Raw genomic sequence first — 18,765 nt, 5'->3', positions numbered from 1 at the left:
ACCACACATGATAAGATCCCAGAAAAGTTAATTAAGTGTCTGTTTTCAAGGCCTCCTAATTTAGCATCTCATGCCTGCAGCACAGTAATATGTCTAGCAGGTCTGTTTTCACTTCTGCGTTAGCCTCATACCTGCAGCTAAACCCACTCCAACTGACATTAATATTTCAGCATGCATTCAGCACGAGAAGTTCTAGTCTGTCCTCAGACTGTGCTACATTACGGTTTTACAGTAAAGCATCAGCACTCTGTATTGGAGGCTAGGATGGATACACCTCTCCCTCTTGGTGTCATTTGCTCTGGCCTGCAGAAAAACACAGGAAGAATGTATCAAATCTGCCAGTAACATTAAGGGCTAGGAGCTAAAGGTCTGTCATTGTAAATCGGTCATGAACCACTTATAATTGACTTTATGTGTTTGCAAATCAATACAAGGGTTTATAGAGAACCTGAGATTGTAAAGCACAGTCTGTGATAAAATTTGTGATAAAAGGTGTCTTTACACAGCCAAGTTCTTTGTCTGCTCCAATCTTGCTTTAAGATGCAACTCCACATAAAAGCTGTGCTAAAATATGCCAGTTGTGACCCTCCTCTGGCCCTTGTATTGGAGATGATTCTGATGCTGAATTTATTCTCCATAAGTAAAATGCAGCTTCACAGCATCAAAACACACACATACAGTACATCAACATTCTATATATGATATAGAACTTACGCTTTTATAGAAACAATAAAAAGATTGCTGCAGTGACTTTCCTGCATAGTTCAGACCATCCTAGCTGTCAAATTCCAGCTGTAAGGTCTGAATGATGGGTGGCATTTTGACTTTAATGTTGTGGAGAGGCATTCCCGGGGCATATGCATGCTGCAGTTGACTGTGGAGACAGAAGAGTTTGAGGCTGAGCTGATAGTTGACTGACTAGATATTAGAAGTTTGATAGCTTTTTCCAGAGTGTTTAATTACAGTGGTAAAGGACAATTAGATTTGAGCTCTGAGACACCTCTTGGGAACTATATAAAGAAAGAGTAGGAAAGACTCGATAGATGTGGCTCGATAGAAATGACTCCCTGACTACACTAAAAATGTTTTAAGTTTGACTTTAATTGAATATTCAACTGTGATATTTTTCCAGGTAAAAAAAAAGTCATTAGTTGACTCTAAAGAGCGTTTTGCTTCAAATAAATCAGACACTGCACCAAAAACCTGAGTAAACATAATCCTGGGCTACTCGGGGTTAAAAGTGGCCTTAGTTCTGGCTTTAAAAAGACAAATGGGTTTAGTGCAGTATAAAAAGCCCTTGAGATTGATAGCTTCAAAGAAATGTCCATTATATATATACTATACTATAGTTTTATCACAATGTGTATAGTGCCTCTCAAGAAAACAACCTCATTAAATACATATTTGTGGTACAAATATGACAAATTGTGGCTAAATTAACTAATCTTAGAGACAGCATCCCACTTTTGGATAGCTATACCAAGGGAATGAACAATAAAATGGAGCAAACAGATTTTACACAGAACGGATTAGAGTCCAGATATGGATCTTGCTTTTAAAGATAATGCTAAAAATACCCTGGTTTACAAATCGCAAATGTTGCTTTGGGTTATATAAGCCTGCAGCTTGGGTTTACTCACACAACATGGAAAACCTAATTAAGATTCCCATGTTGCATCTCCCCCTCTCCAAAAAAGAGCCCGTAGCAGTTGGCTAATCACTCTATTAATCATGACAATGCTGTTAGTAATCACACCTAGTAACATGCAATTATCTCAAATAAAACAGAATGGTGTAGGGACAACTCTTCTGCTCACACCTGAGAAATCTTGAAACAGCAGAGAGCTCATAATTTCAGTGTGATAAAATTACTTACTACGCTGTGTAAACTGATATAGCTGTGTTATATGACAACAATATGCCCTAAAACCCTGTAATGACTGTAAAAATCACTTAACAGTTTCAGTTAAAACTAAGTGCTTTTATAAAATAATTTTGGCTGTGTAGTGTTGTTTTTAACTAAAACTAAAACCATTTAAAATAGATTCATTAACTGAACCAAAGCTGAGAACTAAAATATTATAAATATTATAGGAAAAACTTAGAATTTAGAATTTTAAAATAAAAAATAAATAAAATATGTTCTACTTGAAGCACAAATTTGGCAAAACAAAACAAACTAAAGTTAAATTAATTTAAAGTTTAAACTAATTACACACACACACACACACACACATATATATATATATATATATACATACAATATATATCAAAATCAATATCAAAACAAATGTAGTTACTAGGCAGCAAGCTCCAGAATTCCAGTCGAGTTGAGTTTGATTTTGTGCTGCCTTGTGGCTGAATTCAGGTTTCTTGCTAACCTTAATGAGCTACAAAGTTCATAGGAGTTCACTGGCAGCTAAAGGACACACAGCATGAGCCTACCATCCCTCCCAGTGTTTCTCTGTACCTGTGATTTTAAAATAGAAGTACAATTTCACAAAAAAATAATTAACAAACAACACATGAGCACTATGACCAAAGTTGTGCGAACACCGTGAGAATGCTGACACAGAGAGAACAAGCATCTTGGCCACAAAACATCCTCCTATCTGGGTACACTCCTCCTCATTTTCTGTCACCCTGTCTGAAGACCTTCTGGGCTAGAAGAAGAGCACAGTCAGAGGAAAAACTGACTCTGAAAGTGCTAACTGCACATTTTATTCTGGGGGTCATGAACCCTCCCCCTATTCAGTCAATTAGTCCTGACAGTGAAATGTCAATAATTTAATCACTAGAAATTGTTAGGAAGGGTAAGAATAGAGAACAGTCCCAAGCAGTGGTGGACTTTATCACTTAGGGTGTACTCACACCAGGCATGGTTGCCTTGAACTGAGCCCGATTATCCCCCTCCCCACTCACCCACTGACCTGCACTCACACTTATACTAAACTTTCTGATTGAATTGAATTCATTGAAAAATTGAAATGTATAGACTCAAAGTCTTCCTCAGTGTGCAAAGCAATTCAATACCTCCACCCACGTTTCTAATCACTAATTATCTCAACATCATTAATTACCCAATGTTCAATTACTAAAATCATTCAATAATTTCCATTTAATTGCTAGACAATTTAAATATTTCTTTACTTGATCTTAGAGATGTGTTCGACACTATAGATCATGACTCATAGATTGATTACAAAACTATATGGGTATTCAAGGGCAGGCTTTAAAATGGTTTAGATTATACCTGTCCGATCGCTACCACCTTGTTTATTTAAACGGGAAGTCATCTCAATTATCAACAGTAAAGTATGGAGTGCCACAAGGAAGTGTCCCTATTTTCCACATATATGTGGCCCCTTGGTAATATTATTAGAAAATATGAAATGAGTTTCCATTGTTATTCTGATGATACTCAACTATAAATCTCAACAAGGCCAGATTAAACTTGTAAATTATCTAAGATAACAGAGTGTGTAAAAAATGTAAAAAATTGGATGATAAGTATTTTTTTAAGGTCACAAAACTCTTGACTTTTGGTAGTACCTGGGATAGCAAAGTCCACTAAAGGAGGTAGAGCTTTTTCGCATTTGCCTCCCAAACTCAGGAATAGTCTTCCTGATAACATTCAGGGTTCAGACACACTCTCTCTGTTTAAATATAGATTAAAGATGCATCTTTAAATCTTAATAATCTTGTACTGCAGTTATATCTGATCAAATGCACATTATTATTGCTTAGCTTGGTTTGAACAAACCATTTTTTCTTGGTTTGAACAGCAGCTACGCTAATTACGTCTCTATTTGTTTCTCTTTTTCTGCCACAGGATTAACATCCCATGGTAACTAGGACTTACACAAGCTTCAGTCTGGATCCAGCCCTTACAAAGACCTAAAATTACCGAAAACCTGAGAAGAGATGATGCCAACCCCTCAGAGGACCACAGATGAATGCAACCCTGAAACAACATAAACTACCAAATTTTGCAACAAGTTGAATTGCAACATATAATCACAGCTGTTAATAATGTACATTGTCTGTTTGATTACGTTATTAACTGGATTTTACATTACATTTCTGCCATATGTACATCAATTTGACAGTCACAACTGATAAGCTACTTCTAAATATATTGTAGAAACTTAATTTTCTGTAAAGCTGCTTTGCAATAATTTGTATCGTGAAAAGCACCTTTAAAATAAACTTGAATTGAATTTAACATTATAAATGACTTTTATTTAGGTGTTTTTGTATGTGTTTGTTGAGGAGAAGGCTGTGATTAGTTGTACTTTGCAGATGACAATACAAAGACAAACAAATCTCATGACATATCTAGGGGCTACAATATCATAGACATGGACAGGCTATTTTGACTTGGGCCAAGAAAATACCTAGCAACCACTCAAAGCACACAAGCAACTATGCACATCACCCATCAGCTGCATAGGAACATCCAGGTAACACCAACAACACCCTACAGCTGTGTGAGCGCAGGAAAGGAAAGAATCAATTGTTTTTAAAGAACTTTTAGAACAGTTTTTTTCAATAAAAAAACACTTCATTGTAACTACTGAAGTCTATGGATTATTAGGGGATTTGCTGTGTGAGATCATGCAGATTGAGATTAACCAACATCTCACATATTATATTGTAGGGTGACAGATGAAATTTTTGAGAACAAAAATAATGTTCTTAATTATTGTTTTAATTATTATTAATTATTGACATAATTAATAAAATCAAGATCAACAAATAAAATCAAGATTTTAACAAAAATCTGTTCAAGTTTCCACTGAACTTTGACACTTCAAAACACCCATTTCATATTACTGTGGGCTCCCAGTCCCATATAAAGAGAAAAAATAAACTTTCTGATCCAATAAGTAGATAGTATTGGGTTAGACCATTTGAAGATGTGCACTAACACTTGTGTTTATGAGTGCGTGTCACTGATATAAAAGAACAGACCCTGCATCTGTTAGCCGCTCATGTTTACCATTCTAACAAGGCACAGTAAGGGGGTAACATGAGTACTCTCTCTCAAACACACACACAGAGACAGTCTGGGTCCAAACAGCAGAGTAGCCAGGCCGAAACATGAGAGCCCGTGTGAACAATAGCGTTATTCTGAGGGGAGCAGATGAGATGGCAGACGGATGAACTACGTAGTCAGAGATCCTGATTGGAGCTGATCAAAAGAGACTGTGTGAACACAGACTGGGAACATGTTCAACTCACATAATCTCCATTGATTCCACCTTTCTTTCAGCACTTTATCTTTCTTTTTGTCTTGTTTTTTTATTATTATTATCTCACTTTGTCCCAGCAAAAATCAGGGGATGTCTGGCTAAGTAATGGTGTACCTCAGGGCTCAGTGCTGAGCCCTCTTCTTTTCTTCTATATAGGGCTGCAACTAATGATTATTTTGATAATCGATTAATCTGTCGATTATTTTTACGATTAATCGGTTTATGTACTTATATTTTAGTTTTTTCCATTTTTTCCCCAAGTAAATTATTAATAAATGGTCTTTATCCTTCAGCATTGATTTATAAGAGATTTTAACCATTTTGCACTGTCATATCCTCATCAAAAATATACCTGGAGTTGTTTTATTGTGTTAGTAATCCTTTGTCGAACTCTTCTGCAATCAGAACACTGACCCATACTCTAGCAAATTTCACAAGTAGATTTCAAATAATGTTTTCACCATGGCAGTCCTTAGAGCTCCTAAAGTAGTTTAACATCCCGAACAAAGCTTATTAAGGAATCTTTCAGAACATATTTTCACGAAGAATAAGGATAAAACAGAATAAAATTGCAGTGCATTGTATTTTATTATTTACTGGGAAACAGCTTTATAGCTTTTGCTGTGAAATTGTAAACAATCCTTCGAAAAAAGTGCCAATGGCATGAAACCTGAATGGAACTCACAATTTAAAGTAAAATCCATCAGAAGGTTGTCCAGAAAAAAAAATTGGACACACACAAAAAACCTGCTGTGTGAAAAAGAGCAGTGAATACTGAGAAAAAAAGTGCATTTCAAATATCTTTAAACATTTACCTCTCTCATTCAGTCATAATTGGGCTGCACGACTGAATTTTGAACTGGTAAACGACAAACTGATCACAGAACATGTTTGTAAAGCTTTAAATGTTAATTGTTAAAAAGCAATGTTATCAGCTTTTACGACTAAACATTTGCAAACAACATTGTACTGGAGAATCTGCACAAATGAAAGTCTTAGGGGCCGTTCACAAATCTCGCCTAAAAACGCGTGGAAAACGCTAGGCGCACCGCTTTCTCCTCCTTTCCAAAGCGCTCGGGCAGAAGCACTCCTGAGGCGTCTGTCTTTGCTAAGCAACCATGACGTGCTCTCTCCTTGAAGACGTGGAAATTTCAGCAAAGGATAAATGGATTTGCAGCTCAAAAAATCGCTTGCAGTAGCTCTGCTACTAAATTTATTTCAAAATGGAAATCCATATATAACTATGATCAGCTGTTCCTTTCATCTTGACTGAGCTTTTAACGTTGTCACGGGAAAGGATGAAGCTGATTGGTTAGTTCTTGTCACATGACCCGCGGTGCGCTTGCGGCATTCTGAAAAGTTGAAATGTTTTTAACTCGATGTGGTGCGGTGTTGGAAATAACGAACTTGAGCGCACAAAAGATGTGATATGTGAACGTCCCCTTAAACGGTTCAGTAGTGCAGAGTTTACAGGTTACTCTTCTTTTTTGAAGGATCAAAGTAAAGTACTCCCACATCACGCTCATAGACATGTCTATTGAATGCTGCAGAGACGCTGTTCGGGAAGCACGTGACATAAAACGAGGCCAGCTATTGGCTATTCACTACTTCTCCTGCTGTACTGGCTGAGTAAAACCTCCGGTGGCTTATTACTGCCACACTTTGGTCACCGCAGATTTGAAATATGCACGAAATGAGCCGCTTACGGCAAATAAAAGTTATTTAGCAACGAATCGATGACTAAATTAGTTGACAACTATTTTAATAATCGATTTTAATCGATTAAATCGATTCGTTGTTTCAGCTCTACTTCTATATAATAAACATTATAAATGTGTGCATAGAGCACCTTTGAGTTGAAGTGTCATCACCAGCAGTTGAAGCAAACATGAGAAAAAGCATCAAGCACCAGGGGATCAGATCTGACCACAAACACCCCCCTTAACACATCAACTTCTTTTTCTTCTATATAATAAACATTATAAACGTGTGTGCATAGAGCACCTTTGAGTTGGAGTGTCATCAGCAACAGTTGAAGCAAACATGAGAAAAAGCATCAAGCACCAGGGGATCAGATCTGACCACAAACACCCCCCTTAACACATCAACTTCAAACACACACACACACACAGGCTCAGAATACAGCCACATGTTTGCTCGGAAGTTTGCTCATACAGCAGTGAAATGCAGCATGTGAGTGAACACATAAGTCAAGTAGAGCACTAAGGGTCTCACGTGTAACATAACTAATCATAAAATCACCATAATTATAAAACCAAAAATTATGATATACAGAAAGAGAAAAGAGATGATCAAGTGCTTATTAGTTTGCTCTCCAGAATATTTGATTCTAAAAGAAACACAGAAGGAAATGGAAGAGGAAAGATACAAAGTGAAAGGAAAATAGAAAGAGTGACAAAGAGAGAAATGGAACAAGAAAATGATACCAAAATAAACTAGAAAAAGAGAGAGACAAGCTTTTGGGGTGAGTCACTTTGCTGCAGAGTTTCTTACGACAGACTGAAAATCATTCTTGACAACAGTTTGCAATGCCAACTTTCAATGTTTATGACTTTGACAACTACAGCATCGAAACAGCACTTAATTACTTCAGTTTACGTCGCTCCTTCTCTCCACACTTGACATGACGTACAGTATAAAGTCTTTTTTGCTTACCTCTGGGCTTCTCACTTTCTGTTCCTGCATGCTTCTCTGAGTGTGTGTATGTATGTGTGAGCGCGTTTCAGTGACTGTTCAGTCGGACAGTAGAAAGGTGTTCATGTTCTGTGGAGTGGCTTCCTTTTCTCTGGGCAGACTCAGAGACTGTGTTCATCGTGTTTGTGTGTGTGTGTGTGTGTGAGAGAGGGAGAGAGAGAGAGCATGCCAGAGATGTGGGGAGGCCCTGAATCACTTCCCCATCGCTGCATCCAGCACTCTGCGGCACTCAGCAAGTCTACTGCAGGGAGTACAGCCAAGCAGGAACTAAGAGAGGAAGGGCCACCGAGCCCACACGGAAAAGTTGTACTGCAACACAGTTCACGCTCAGGAAGTCGACAGTTGACAGGTATAACAAGAGCTTTTGTAGCTTATATGAACCTTATATCAAGTATTAAAGCCAACAATACTACAGTTTAGAAGTTGCATAGTTAAAGGGGTCACATATGATGCAATTTCAAATTTTCTTTCTCTTTGGAGTGTTACAAGCTCTTGGTGCATAAAGAAGATCTGTAAAGTTGCAAAGACTAAAGTCTCAAATCCAAAGAGATATTCTTTATCAAAGTTAAGACTCATCTAACAGATGTTCAGGCAAAGAAAGAAGGTGTATCTTTTATTCTCGTTGTAGTATTTTTTTTTGCTGCTGCAGCCACATTGTATAGACGCTGTGTATTTCATTGTGAAAGCGAAACTACTTTGTTTGACCTTCCAAAAGAGGACGATATCCTGATATCATGCCTGGAGCTGATCCGTGCTGGTCACTGAGGAAATACATCACTGCACTGTGGATCGCCAAATCAGCTTTCACCGTGGACGAAGCGGCATCCAGCCTGGGGTCGTCAAGTGGTTGCTGCAAGCCCAAGGTCACTCCTTCGTAGAATCCACCTGCCACACCGTTCTCATGGCCTAGTGGTTAGAGAGTTTGAGTCCTAACTCTAAGGTTGTGGGTTTGAGTCTCGGGCCGGCAATACCATGACTGAGGTGCCCTTGAGCAAGGCACCGAACCCCCAACTGCTCCCTGGGCGCCACAGCATAAATGGCTGCCCACTGCTGCGGGTGTGTGTTCACGGTGTATGTGTTCACTGCTGTGTGTGTGCACTTTGAATGGGTTGAATGCAGAGCATGAATTCTGAGTATGGGTCACCATAGTTGGCTGTATGTCACATAATTTTTTTTTTCTCAAGCCGCCCGCCTCTGCTCATTCAAGCCGGCCGCGGCTCATTCTAGAGCGCAGCTCACTCTAGGCCTCTGGCCTCTGCTTACTCAAGGCCGAGATGTGTGACAGCCCCATATATTCTGCATCCTGTGTAGGGGTGGGTGATATACCTCTACACACGATTAACCGGTGGAAATAAGTCAACCGGCAGAGACTTTGGACTATCGTCTTTGTCGTGGATACACACTCATGTTACATTGATGTGCTCTGTGGTCACAAATACCTATCATTTGTACATGTTATTAAGCATCATGTGAATTTTAAGTGATTTTCAAGCCACTGAAATGCAATCAGCAGCAAAAGAAAACTCATTTCATTATGTGTGCATTGTCTGTCTGTCTGAGCACTGTCAGAGAGGCATGTACACGTGAAGATGTTGCTCATAAATCACGGGAGTACGTGAACAAAGTTTTTTTTCTTTTCTTTTTTTTACTTTAAAGTGCTAGAACAGTTAAAAACACAAACGTGTATGTCAAAATTCCAGAAAGAAAATCTCACCCTGCTCTTGACTAAATTAGTTTTGTTACTTTAATAAGAAATATATATTTAATTCACACACTGAAAAATATAGTGTTTTTATTTTTTATTTAAAAAATGTTTGTAACATTTCTTATTTATTTGTTCAACTGAATTATTTTTGTACTACTGTTTGTAATTAGTGGTGTTGGATAAGTTATTTAAAAAAAGTAATCCACTACAAATTACTAATTACGTCTTTAAAATTATTATTTATTACATTACTGATTACTGCATTTAAAAAGTAATCCGATTACTAATTACTTTACTTTCAAGTTACTTTCAAGTTGACTTTACTTTTCAAGTTATCAAACCTAAAAAATGCACTACAAAGAGAAAACTTCATAGTTCTTTCATTCATATAATTAATTAACTAGATTACAGTCTTATATTTGATCGGTTAGCAGCTTTCATACTGTAACTCTGTTGTTTAATTTGAAGTTAATTTTGTCTCGGTCTACTGGTAACCTGGGTTACACAATAGTGATGCCGAAGCGGCTTAATGCAGTGGAACGTCTCATTCTGATGAGTCATTTATTTTTACTTATTAGTGTTACTGTGACAAAAACTTGTACACATTCACTTGTTGAACTTTTCCCAAACTACTATGCCAGACTAAAATATGTTGAGTGCAACATTTTGAAATATGACTCATACGAATTGAAATACAATCTTTCATTGCATCTAAATCTTGTAGGACAGTTTAGTTCACATTGTCCGGTGATTTATTAAAGGGCATACTGACCCGCAAAACATGATTTTTTTAGTTCATAATTTTTAACACTGCATTTGTAACTTAAAAGTAAAGTTTTTTATTACCATGAAATAAAATTACCCATGTTGTTATATAAGATTCTTGACTTGACACCTGCCCTAATCATTTGTGAATGATGCTTGAAATAATGTGGATTGTTGAGAAGTGTATTACTTTTCTAAGTGATCATGATCAGAGTTTTCAATTGGCAGATGAAAATATATATATATTAATTCTGTAATACTTTACAATAAGATTAAATTTGTTAACATTAGTTAACTGCAATAGTTAACAAGAACTAACAATACAATTTCTAAAGCATTTATTAATCTTAGTAAAGGTTATTTTCAACATATAACACATTAAAATAATATGTTGTGACTGTTAACATTATTTAATGGACTTGGGATAGTATAAATGCATAATTCATTAATTCAGTCAATATGAACTAACAATAAACATTTGTATTTTCTTTTAATAATGTTAACAAGAGTAAATAAATGCTGTAAGAAATGTATTACTTAATGTTAAAGCATTATCAAAAGAGTTACAAAAGATTCAATAGACTTAGGGGCTGTTCATATAGAACATGTTTTTAGCATTTCACCTCTAAGAAAGCCCCTGAAAACTACCCAGGACAGCCCTAGCAACCGCAAAGCAATGAACACCGCTAACTTTTTACTTTACTAATTTTTTTTAAGTCTATACGACGCTTGTTAACTATAATGGCCTCTTTTGTGTGTGAGTATCTGCTAGCAAAGCCTGACAGGAACAAGCTGTGCCCATATGATTAATATGTGTATGTGATACAGTGATAGACAGCCGTGAGTGTGTGTGTGTGTGTGTGTGTGTGTGTGTGTGTGTGTGTGTGTGTGTGTGTGTGTGTGTGTGTGTGTGTGTGTGTGTGTGTGTGTGTGTGTGTGTTAGAAATGCAGGAGGTTTAATGAAGCTGTAGTGGGCGGTGGTGACTCTGCTAGCACTGATGAGAAGACACAAACCAAACTCACATACGCCATGAACAAACATAATCACAAGGAAACACAAGCTTGTCTTCTTCTAAGAAAGCTCCAGGGGAACAGACAAGAATTTCAGAAAGACATCAAACATCAATACCACTCTCTGACTGCTTGTTAAACCCAGAGTAAAGCTACCATGACCAAAACCCGCAACACCGAATCCACCAATAAAAAGGCATGCAAAGTTATCAGGCACTGACTATAAAAAATATCTCATTGAAATTCTTGATGAAAATGGACATAACCATCATATTCAGATAAGGAGAAAAAATACAACAAAAGTGCTCTAGCACAAAGTGCAGGTCCAGGTTAGAGAAGGTATGTCTGACTCTCTGCAAGTGTTACTGCATTCATCATCAGAACTAAATGAGATTTCCCGGTGAAATATTCATGATTGCATGACTCAAAGCTTGCTCAACATTTTAGCAGATCAGTACTGTCTGGGTACCTCCCTCTCCCAGTCTGAATTCACATGCCGGAAAGCCTTATGGTCCCCGGGTTCACACACACTAAAATATAAAGCATTAGAGTGCACAATGTGTTGGGACAGAGTGTTTCCTTTAAATGAGAGAGTAAAAAACTAAATCCAACTCCATTCCTGGCTCACACTATCATTATCCTGAAAGAGAGGGTATGCAACATGTTAATTGCCATCAGCTGGCTCTTCAAGCCAAATATAATTCTAAAACAGTAAATAATAAGGGCCAAATTCTTTTGCTTAGCTTAATATCTAATGTTTTTTTCCCTGTAATGTATGTGTGTGTGTGTGTGTGTGTGTGTGTGTGTACACACACACACTTACAATATAATGCATTCTTGTTGCATCAAAGTAATACCAACTAAAAATAATGATAAAAAAACATTAAACATAATGTTATAAAATAATAAAATAATGCTTGTCAATCTAGAGTATGAAAATGAGCTTTTACAACACTGACTGCAAGACTACTGCTAAATCAAGTCCATTGATTCAAGATGTTCCAAGAAGTAGAACGGTTGTGTGTAGCAGTACTGACGTGGGAGAGAGTACGGAGTAATGTTACTGAATACAGCCGGCCTTTAGATCTGAGATACCCACTGGTATAGACAGATCAAGTGCGTTATTATACAGCCTACTAATGCCAGAGAGAAAAACACAGATAGAGCTCAATTTCACTCCTCTACACACATCCACCCCCATACGTACTCTCACATGCAGGCTTCTACACACATTGGCATTAATCTCTTACCACACATTCACAACCCCTCACACTCCCACATACACACAATCAAGTATCACACACACTGCAAATGTATTACTATAATCGCTCAGGAACTAACATCCATACAGTTTTTGGCTTCCCATGCACACTTCCTCTCCTCCCATCACCAGCATGTCCACCCCTGCATCCGCAGCATCATGTTTACTGCCAGCTTGATGCAAGAGAACACAGCTTCTCTTAGATAAATCCATTACAAGCTGCAGAGGAAAGCAGAATGCCACCTACTCCAAGCAAGCAGCAATTTACCAACATAAGAAAAACCAGACGAGCCCCCAACTAAATCTTCTCTTTATGCATGCCTGCAGAGAAAATAAAATAGCCCAAGTATATCTGAATAGGTCAATTCACACCAGTGTTTCAGAGCTTGTTTCTGTATTCTTCAACAAAGTTTGTGTATAACATAGACCCAACTTTTCACAGGCAGGACTTCCCCACCTTGCATTATCAGGGCACTTCCTGCTCTGTCAGCAGAGGGAGGTTGGGGGAAGTGAGGCTGACAGGTGCAGTAACAGTTTCTTGCATATTAAACACCTCTCACTCTTTAGCGAACAAATTCAAGATAGGAAACTGCATCAGAAAGGAGTGGGACAGACAGGTATAATTATAGTGATATTAACTATACTAAACAAAACAATAAATATAGCAAAAACATACAATATACACACATAAGAAGCTGCTTAACCTGCTCATAATATTTACAGAAAATAGTAATTATTTTAATTATCTTTATATATATTAAATGTAGATATAATAAAACATCAATTATTTATACATTCAGATAAACCTCTGCTATATTAAGATAATTAACTAAACAATTTTATATAATTAAAAGACTAAAGGTTTTATTAAATATTTGTATGTATTGTGTTCAAAAGATAGATTGTGTGTGTGTATGAAAGACGTCTCTTATGCTTATCAAGGCTGCATATATTTGATCAAATATACAGTAGAAATATTTTTAATTTGTAAAATAGCACATTTCAATTAAATGTAATTTATTCCTGTGATGGCAAATCTGACTTTTGTCATTATTCCAGTCTTTCACAGGATCCTTCATCAAATAATTCTAATATACTGATTTGATGCTTAAGAAATATTTCTTATTATCAATTTTAATAGTTATGACAGTGTGAGGCTGCAATGCTACATTTGCAAGTTTGTATAAGAACTTGAGAAAAAAACTACAGTGTTTTTAAATTAGCAGTACTCAGGTAAACTACACTAATCTACACTTTAATCTTCTGATAGATTAAAAAAAATCTCAATTAAAAAGCATTTTCACACTGATACTGTTAAAATACCGCCAAATGCTTCTGGATAAACCTCATCCAGAAAATCAAAAGCGCAAAACAATTTACGTAAAAATCAGCCAAATGTGTTATGCTTGACAGAAAAATCTCCTGGTGTGCCAATCCACAGATGCCACAACCACCTGTGTGGCCACATGGCACAATCGTACAGCCCCATGTGACACTCACACATGTACATTACACACAAAAGTTCACACTTACAGCATGGTCTTACCTTCACATTGGACCTCAGTGCACAATAACATGCAAAAAACATTGCAAGTCTTGTGTGGCATAAGGATTGGTGTGGCAACAAAGCTTCTGAAAGGAAAGAAATCAAGAAGAGGAAGAAAAGAGTCGGAGAAGGATCACATCCCTCAATGTGCACTCCCAGCAGAACATTGCGGCGGGTTGCTGTATCCGTCTCTCTGGGATAGGGACTCGTACTCACACATGGGCGTCAGGCATGCAGGGAAAAATACGCTATGCTTTGTTGCTGGATGAGGCATTTTATCTGACAGCAGTAGGAAAAGAACACCACGAATGGGGGATTCTATCTTTCTGTCTTTCCTCTCTCCATCTCACTCTCTCCCTTTCACTCCCTCTCTTTAATACAGCACAAAGAAGAAGCAGGAATTGAGCGAGGGAGAAGATTTTGGAGGTTACTGATACTCTAACTGCACTTCGATACACATGTACTGTAAACCAGTAGCAGGTGAAAAGTATAAGGAATGGCGGTATTTATTTGAATAATTTCCACTTGTGCACACTAACCCTGTGCTGTTATATAACACCCCTCAGGACTCTCCCTACAGTGGAAAGTGGCTAAAAAAGCAGAATTCATTAGGCTAGAAAGCAAAAGAGCTGTAAGCAATGGGTCTATCATTTAAACCACAATCTGGAATACAGTATGCTTTTGCTGAATATCTGTGGGAAGGTTTGATCCACATTTCAATATGTCAAAACACAACGCACCCATGAGATTACCCACTTGGTATTGAAACATGCATAATTCATGTATGGCATTAGAATGCAAATCAGAAATTAAATCTACCGTAATAGCAGAATTATAAAATGGCCTGAATCATGTTTTTCAAGTGACAAAGTGCATCTGAGAAAATACCTATTAAAGTCGCACGTCAATTTGATAAATTATTAAACATGATTAAGAATGCAGATTCTTGACATTCGCATATGGTCCTGTATTGGACATCAATTTCTCTGAATTGTAATAATCCATACTGCACCAGCATACAACAAACACAAGGGGGCAGGAGTCTAACTCAAAATCTTCAATTTGGCTCTGCATTTCTGTGTGCAGTGGTGCACACAAGTAAAAAAATGTATAGATAATGTGGTATTTCTGCTACATTATTACAAACTATCCCTGTCTGAGATAAACAAAATGCACAAAGCATGAACTGAATTACTTATCAACCATATAAGTGATTTAATTATTGCGCTGTGAATGTGTTAATGCAGCTCAGCGCAAAAGAGTTCCACTAAGTCTAAATGAAATTAGAGGGGGAGAGACAAAGGCTAATGACTTAGAGTACTTGAGAAGAAGGAGTGAACTCAAACTAAATGACACCTCAAAAAAAAATTTTTGATTGAAATTACTTTATAATTCTGTTAATACATGCAAAAGATTAAAGAAATAAAGAAAGATAGTATATTAGGGGTGGAATGGTACACAGATGTCAAGGTTGGGTACGTACCTCGGTTCGGGGGTCACGGCACGATTTTGGTACAACATGGAAAAAACTAAACAAATCTACTATGCTAGGTTTCTTTTCATTTACTTTGAAAAGACAGTAGTACAAATTAAAATAAATTCCCCCTAGATGTGAATATACTAAATATTATTACATAATGTTATATATATATATATATATATATATATATATATATATATATATATATATAATGCAATACATATATACACACAAAGAATAAATTCTTGAAATATATTTGATTTTGTTTACAGATAAACAAGGGAAAACCCAGTGCAATGCCTAATGTAGCCTGTATTTGCTTAGTTTCAGTTCACTTTTGTGACAGGCTTCATTTGATCAGTTCCAGCACTGCTAACTTGACAACACAGTTGATACTTTATTAGTCTCAGCCTCAGATGTCACGCCCACAGACCATTGGCTAAACGTCTGATGCATATGGGACACAAAAATGGAAACACTTCAGGAGTGTCGAAGTCATCATCGGATTGGTTGAATTCTAAAGGGTTTCTGCGATATGTGTGTGTCGCGTTCTTTAATGTTCCGCCTGAAAACAAAGATAGCGCCAAACTGCCTCATGAAAGAAGAAAGCTGTCGTGTTTACAACTGTGATGACAAGCGCTTATCAGGATCAACTAAATGCTGGATTTTCAAGTTTGCGGCATAAAATCTTTAAAATATGTCAGAGTTTTACACACCGGTCTGTTATTGTGGTGACATTTCCATGCCTCGAAACATGATGATGAACGAAACGGACTGTGATTGGTTGTCTGACATGTTGGTCAAACGACCTAATGGCTGGACCTTGGCCAATAAAAGCTGCCATGAATTCCAGACCTTCAGCGAGACAAGTACTTTATCAAAATAAAATACAGTAAACCAAACATCAGCACACCTGCCTCTGTGTCATCGTTGGAACGCGACTGAAGTACAAAGCCTATAATTTACATAATAAATAATAGTTTAGCATTCTGATAAGTTGCATCAAAAATATGAAATATTTGGATTTGTACCAAATGAGAGATGTAGGATACACGAGGAAAATGCTCTATTTCGCAAAAAGAGTGCACAAGCCTTAAAAGTATGTTCCTTTGCCAGTCTGTGAGAGATGCATTAAGAATCAGCACATGGTCATGGTCTAGTGCAGTGGTTCCCAACCTTTTTCAGCTCGTGGCCCACACAACCAAACACATATGTTTGCGCAGCCCACTGCAAAAAAAAAAAAAAAAAAAAAACTGACCCCGCTATTGTTGGGTTAATAACTTAGTACTCAGAAGCTAGATTGTTAAATGTATTTATTGAATGAACTAGGGCTGTGCGATATGGACGAAAAAAAAAGAAGAAAAAAACGTATCGCGATTTCTTTGATCAATTTTGCGATTGTGACACACACCGATATGCTTTTACAGTCATCCTGCATTCAGGATTAATTTGAAACATATTTCCAAAAGAAAACCAATTAGAGCTTTATCAAAAAATTTTAACGTCTCTAGAACAGACATAAGTCAAAATTATCACTATAGTAATGATGTAACAAAATGTATAGACTTGTGGCAAAAAAAAAAAAAAATCCCGTGTCCAGGGACTTTTTTTTTCTTTTTTGCCATGCATTGTTCATCAAACTCATTAATTGTAGCGGTGCCTTAGGTGTTTGCAGTGTGTATACAGTGTGTATACAGTATGTGCGAAAATAAGCACATTAAAATAATGCACGAGCGCAAATCTCTTTTCTCACGCAGATTTCCTTTGCGCTGTCACAAAACCAGACGTGCTTGCTCAGATACACGCTGCTCTGCACGGAGAGAGTGTGCGCACTTAAAACGTGTCTCCTCTCACTTAAACTGCGTCCTGTGCGCTAACAACTCTCTCTATGCTCATGTGTTAGATATTAATTATTTTTGCACGTTTTTATTTCTAGCCTTTTACCGCATGCAGTGTGAACGCTCTGGTCCATCAACATGGGCTCGGAAAAAAGCAACACAGACAGAGTGTGAACCTGGAGTTACAGGCATGTGCCCAGTCTGTTCTGTTGCATTCTGATTGGTTCTGATAGCATACTGTGGGAAGTCAGGGCCGTGGAAAATCATGCTATAAAGCGATTTAGAAATCGCGCACGCTCAAATCGTGATTTTATGACGATTTATATTAATCGCACAGCCCGAATGGACTGGAAATGAACAGAAAATAACTCGGTCTGGCACCGCTCAGCAAAACGGGAAAACCAGATCCAGGCAGAGCTCAGCAGCGGATAGATAGTCACCGGAGCAAGCAGTCAGGAGGAAACACAACAGCCATTTATGCATGTTTGAATTTTTTGTTCTGTAGCATATGCAGCAAACATATAAATTGGTGGTTTATTCTTAAACCAATCAGCGAGCTCGAATAGTGGAAGCATAGTAACAGTTTAATATTTATTTTTTGTTATTTAATTATATATATATGAAATGATGTTATTTTATGACTTAGACATTTTTACATATATTAACAATATTATTTCTTTAAATAGTAATTGGCGGCCCACCTGCAATACCACCGCGACCCAGTAGGGGGCCGCGGACCACAGGTTGAAAACCACTGGTCTAGTGGGCTTTGTTTTCAAGTGCATAACTCATGACATTTGCTGTTCTTCTGCTGGCAGCCAGTTATCAAACAGCATTGCATTGCTGCGGGTGCCCCCTTCTGAATTGGGGTTAATTGCCTGTAAGTCCTCATGCACTTAACCGAGATGTCCATACCGCTAGTGTATATATATAATATATAGATGTTCCACCCCTAGTGTGTGTGTGTATATATATATATATATATATATATATATATATATATATATATATATATATACTATTGTTGTGCTCGGGTCTCAGGGGCCGAGGGCTGTTGTGAACGAGAGGCTGAGGCAATTGGATCCATGTGCAAAGCTTTATTGTAACACACCAGAAGACACTTTAGAGCTGACATGCAACACGAGCAGACAAAACCAAAGGGCAATCCAAACTCGTAGTAAAAAGTGAG

At 37.3% G+C, this 18,765-nt stretch overlaps 1 protein-coding gene across 18 annotated transcripts in view; it reads right to left on the bottom strand.

Annotated features, from left to right (window-relative positions):
* The window catches only part of LOC132127699 (disks large homolog 2-like), a 227,297-nt gene that overhangs the window by 120,833 nt on the left and 87,699 nt on the right, over positions 1–18,765 (bottom strand). The window contains exon 1 of one of the 18 annotated variants that reach the window (XM_059539715.1): positions 7,932–8,081. The exons of the other annotated variants lie outside the window; for them this stretch is intronic. Coding sequence (XP_059395698.1) covers positions 7,932–7,961 — 30 coding nt within the window. The 5' untranslated portion in view covers positions 7,962–8,081. Of the gene's footprint in view, positions 1–7,931; positions 8,082–18,765 lie in introns of those variants that run through there. 18 annotated transcript variants of the gene reach the window in all.

Source organism: Carassius carassius, chromosome 45 (genome assembly GCF_963082965.1).
Source record: "Carassius carassius chromosome 45, fCarCar2.1, whole genome shotgun sequence".
NCBI lineage: Eukaryota > Metazoa > Chordata > Actinopteri > Cypriniformes > Cyprinidae > Carassius > Carassius carassius.
The sequence above is the reverse complement of the archived record's forward strand: the minus strand, read 5'-3'. Positions and strand labels throughout refer to the sequence as shown.